The 4,585-nt window shown below is 63.9% G+C and overlaps 1 protein-coding gene across 3 annotated transcripts in view; it reads right to left on the reverse strand.

Moving 5' to 3' along the window:
* Positions 1–4,585, reverse strand: part of LOC112120362 (RING finger protein 145-like) — a 13,696-nt gene that overhangs the window by 3,904 nt on the left and 5,207 nt on the right. For all 3 annotated transcript variants that reach the window (XM_026658181.2, XM_026658180.1, XM_026658179.2), the window contains 4 exons: positions 2,954–3,129; positions 2,463–2,603; positions 733–915; positions 29–176 (listed from right to left, as the gene is read on the reverse strand). In XM_026658181.2, the coding sequence (XP_026513966.1) occupies positions 29–176; positions 733–915; positions 2,463–2,603; positions 2,954–3,129 (648 nt within the window). The remainder of the gene's footprint in view (positions 1–28; positions 177–732; positions 916–2,462; positions 2,604–2,953; positions 3,130–4,585) is intronic.

The following is a 4,585-nucleotide window of genomic DNA, read 5'->3' on the forward strand; positions in this document are numbered from 1 at the left end:
GGTACGGGAGAAGGGGGCCCGGCCGTACCTGCAGGGAGGTGAGCATGCAGCTGGAGACCAGGATCAGCAGCCAGAAGTCCATGTGGAAGAAGCGAGCGATCTTGTACGCCATGAAGCAGGGGAAAACCAGCAGGAAGAGGCACAGGCTGAGGCTGCGGAAGTGCTTCCAAGGGCTCCTGGGAGAAGGAACACGTCAGAGGCCTGGCCAGGCCACAGCTCAGCCTGCAGGGCTCCGGCGCTTCCCCAGAGCCCCCCGCGGTGCCCAGGAGGAGAGGGCTAGGGAGCCTGCCGGACCGGCGAGGAGTGAGGGAGACGCACGACACTCTGCCTGTCCCCGCTTGGGCAGGTGGAGCTAAGGGAGGCCTGAGGGCCCAGCCAGTTCTGCCCTCACTGCTCTGGCACCGGCTCCCAGCCAGGGGTCTCAGCAGTCCCGCGAGGGGCGAAGGGGAAGGCAGCGGCGTCGCTGCGCTCAGCAACAGCCTGTCCGAGGGCCTGAGACGTCAACGGGACCCTTTCTGGAGTGGGCCCTGGGAGAAGAGGTGCTGCATCGAGCCCCAGGCAGTCCCGAGGGGCGGCCAGGACTGTGCCTGGTCTGGGGAGACCCCCAGCCATGGGGAGCGCTGGGACTCTGGTTGGGTGGAAGCTGTGCCACCCCACCAGGGCAGGCTGCAGGGCATCAGGCAGGGCCGGATCCTGCTGCCCCCTACGGGAGGCTGGGGGATCAGGTGCTACCTGTTCTGCGAAGCCCCCAGCGCCAGCACAATGGGGTCGGCTATCTCGATCATGGACTGCAGGGTCGACGTCACCACGATGAAGAGGATGATACTGAGGAGGAAGGTTCTCTGCAGGATCTGCAGGTCCAGCAGCCCCGTCTGGAGAGCCAGCAGCAGCAGCGTCACGCCCTCCGTCACACCCCTGCCAGGCGAGCAGGAGAAGAAGGCATGGGGCTTCAACCAACAACCGCGCGCCCGCTGGAGGCATGCGATCGCCACCGCGTGTTCAAAGCCAGGACCCACTAGTGCAGATAGCCAGGCGCGTCGCCGGCTATCTGAGCAGCCAGCCACGGTAACCACGCGTGCAGCGACCAGCCATGAACGCACACGCAGTGCTGCACGCCGGGACTCAGACCCTGCCCAAATCAGTGACACAGCCCTCGACCCGGGGGAGTGGTGCTCACAGCCCAGATCGCCGGGGAAGGCAGCCCAAACTCAGCACCCAGCCGGTCACCTGGGGCAGGGCAATCGGCACGCTGCCTAAAACAACATTTGGCGTGAGAAACTCCTACTTGTAACCCGTTTCTGTAGTATCTTCACCTTAGATTTCATCTTTGTTTTGTTCGCTGGGTAATCTGCTTTGATCTGTTTGCTATCCCTTATAGTCACTTCAAATCTATCCTTTGTAGTTAATAAACTTGGCTTTGTTTTCTCTAAAACCAATTTGTGGAATCCGTAACTGGGCGGGAGGGACAGAAAGCTGTGCATAACTTCCTCCACACTGAGGGAGGGAGCGAATGTCATGAGCTTACGCTGTACCGTTTTCTGGGCAGGGCAAGACGGTACAATATGGGGTTTGCACCCCAGAGGGGGTGTGCACTGGAGTGCTGGGCGATCCCCTAGCTGATTCTTCCCATGCAGAGCTGATCTCAGTGTCTGTGTCTTTCTGCAGCTGGGCGTGTCCCTACCTGGGTGTGCTGGCGGAGGCTTGAGGGCCTGGCACAGCAGGACAGGGTGAGGGAGCCCAGGCTGGTGGAACGGGCGGGCTCAGTGGCACCCCGGAGTGGGGGTAACCCATCACACACGGATCCTGGGCATCAGTCACTCTCCTCCTCTCCCGACAGCTGCCAGCGCTTTGCCTCAGGCCGATAACAAGCTGCCCCAGCTGTAGCAGGCGTTCTCTCTGCCATGCAGCACTACCGGAGTCACAATTAACCACGCGTGTTCCCCGCCCAGGGGAGTGTGATCGTGGGAAGGAGAGTCAGACCCAGCTCATGGATCACAGAGACAAGAAGGGAGAGCGGAGAGCGCGCCCGCACCACACCCCTGAGGATGACGGCACGATGCCATCCTGCTGCCCAAGGCGGAGTGGGAAGCTCTGCCCCTGGAGCAGGGCAGCTGCCGGGGGGGTGTCCCCTGCGATCAGAGCGGTGACTGCAGCACGCGTCGACAGACCTGAGCTAGCTTGCATCTCGCTCGCTCCAGTACCAGTATCTGGGAAGCCACGACAGCATGGGCTGGAGAAGCCCCCCCGGGGTACATGTTCGAGCAGCTCGTCCAAGCTGCCGCTGCTCCACTGCTCGTGACTGGAGTGAGCTCGATCCAAGCCAGCCAGGGTACGTCCATCCGTGGGGCCATCCCCTCTGACTGCAGCACGGTCACCGGCAGAGCCGCCTGACCAGAAGCCAGGCATGCGGCCTCCTCGGCCCCAGCACGGCAGCCATGCCCGCGCCCCCGGGGGCCCCTCACCTGTGCATGACGTTGCCGTTCTGGAAGGCGTCGTACCCCAGCAGGTAGAACTTGCAAAGGTTGAGCACGGCCAGGGCGAGGTAGGAGACGGTGAAGGTCAGGCCGAGGAGGGAGTAGGGCGTGCCGCAGCACTCCGCCATGCTGCCGAGAGACCACACGGCAGGGTGAGACGCTCCTTCGGGAGGCCCCGGGTCCATCCCCTAGCCCATACGGACAGGTCCCAGGGAATGGGCTAGGAGAGCAGGCAGGTACAGCACCGCAGCAGGAACACCAGGGGGCAGTAGGGAGCCGGACCTGAATCACTGGGGTCCAAGCAGGTCGGGTATGCGACGTCCCTTATCTCAAGCCCCGGCATTAGATGAGTTCCAGCCCAGAACGGCCTAGATCCCTCCCCCCCCATAGGCAACCTGGGCCCACTGCTCCCTGGATCAGCCCTGGTGGCCCTCCAGGCCACTCTGCCCCCTGCCCCAGCGCGGGTCGCCCCCTCCTACCTGCTGAGGAAGATGAAGAGCAGCCCCTGCTGGGCGAGGAGGCTGTTGGAAGAGGCCAGGAAAGAGTAGATCTGGAGGGTGAAGAGCACCAGCCAGAAGACAAGGAAGAGCACCGGGACGGCTAGCTGGCTCCAGAGGGACATGGCCAACGCCACCAGCCGGTACATCTCCAGTCCCTGGGGAGGAGGCGCCCGTTAGCCAGCGCTGTCACACAGCTGGGCCGGGGGGCTGCAGTGGGGATCTACCATGGAGGAGTCACTCCCCCTTTTGGGTGGCCAGACAGAGCCCCAGCCCAGCTCAGGGAGGGGGGTGTCTGATCACACCCATCGCCAGCCGCTGCCTCCATCCCGCTCTGGTCTGAGTGATGGAGTCAGACACTGGACTGGAGGGACCACCGGGCTGGGCAGTCAGACTCCCGTACCAGCTCAGCCGGCAGGTTTACAGGGCACCTGGGGGCAGTGTCTGAAGTGTGTTAAGCTCTGGGCTCCCGGCCCTGGAGACAGAACCCCGGCTGCTCCCGGAGAGTGCCCTGTCCCCACCAGCGAGCCACAGCCCGGCTCCCCAGGGCCAGAGGGGAGTCCAGAGCCCCAGCCCCTCCCTGGGGACTGTCCGTAAGGAGGTCAAAGAGGCCCAGTGCTGATGGTGGTTTGCATGAAGGGGCTCACACTAAAATGGACTCCGATTCATCAGCTTGTCTCACACCCAGCACCGCACAGCCACCCTGGGCTACGCAGGAACTAGGCTCTGAGCTGAAAGGCCCCGTGTCCCATTCCCCAGCCGCCTGAGCTAGCCAGCTGCCCCGCTTTGGGGCCCGATGGGAGCCAGCGCCCCCTAGAGGGGAAAAGGCCCCGTATCTCCTCCCCCCACACCAGCCAGTCTCCTCAGCCTGGACACCCCCTCGAGTGGCAAGGCCCCATGTCTCATTCCTAAGGCTATGATTCTGTCAGGGATGTTTTTAGTAAAAGTCAGGGACCGGTCACGGGCAATAAACAAAAAACCACGGAAGCCGTGACCGGTCCCTGACTTTTACTAAAAACATCCCTGACAGAATGTCTAGGGAGGAGGGTCCGGCACCCTGCCCCCCGCAGCGGCAGGGAGCTGCAGGGACCCCATTTCCCAGTGGCTGGGAGGGGTCCCCCCGCTGCCCTGCGGGGCTATCGCTGACGAGGGTCCCCCCGCTGCCCTGCGGGGCTATCGCTGACGAGGGATCCCGCGCTGCCCTGCGGGGCTATCGCTGACGAGGGTCCCCCCGCTGCCCTGCGGGGCTATCGCTGACAAGGGTCCCCGCACTGCCCTGCGGGGTTGGGAGCTGCGTGGGACCCCCCGTGAGCCCTGAGCAGCTCCAGGGTTCCTCTGCTGCCGTAGGCTGGGAGTGGGGGGCGGCGTGGGGCTGCTCATAGCAGCTGAACAGTGTCAGGGAGGTCGCTGGAAGTCACGGATTCCATGACTTCATCTTAGCCTTACTCATTCCCCCACCCTCCCCAAGCCAGCTAGTCTCCCACCCTAGAGGGGCAAGGCCCCGTGTCCCATTCCCACCCCCGTGACCGGGCCAGTCCCCTCCCCTGCAGCTGGATTGGAACCAGTGCCCCCTACAGGGGCAAGGCCCCGTGTCCCATTCCCACCCCCCTGACC

The sequence above is a fragment of the Terrapene carolina genome, unplaced genomic scaffold (genome assembly GCF_002925995.2).
Source record: "Terrapene carolina triunguis isolate 2854851 unplaced genomic scaffold, T_m_triunguis-2.0 Scaffold405, whole genome shotgun sequence".
Classification (NCBI taxonomy): Eukaryota; Metazoa; Chordata; order Testudines; family Emydidae; genus Terrapene; species Terrapene triunguis.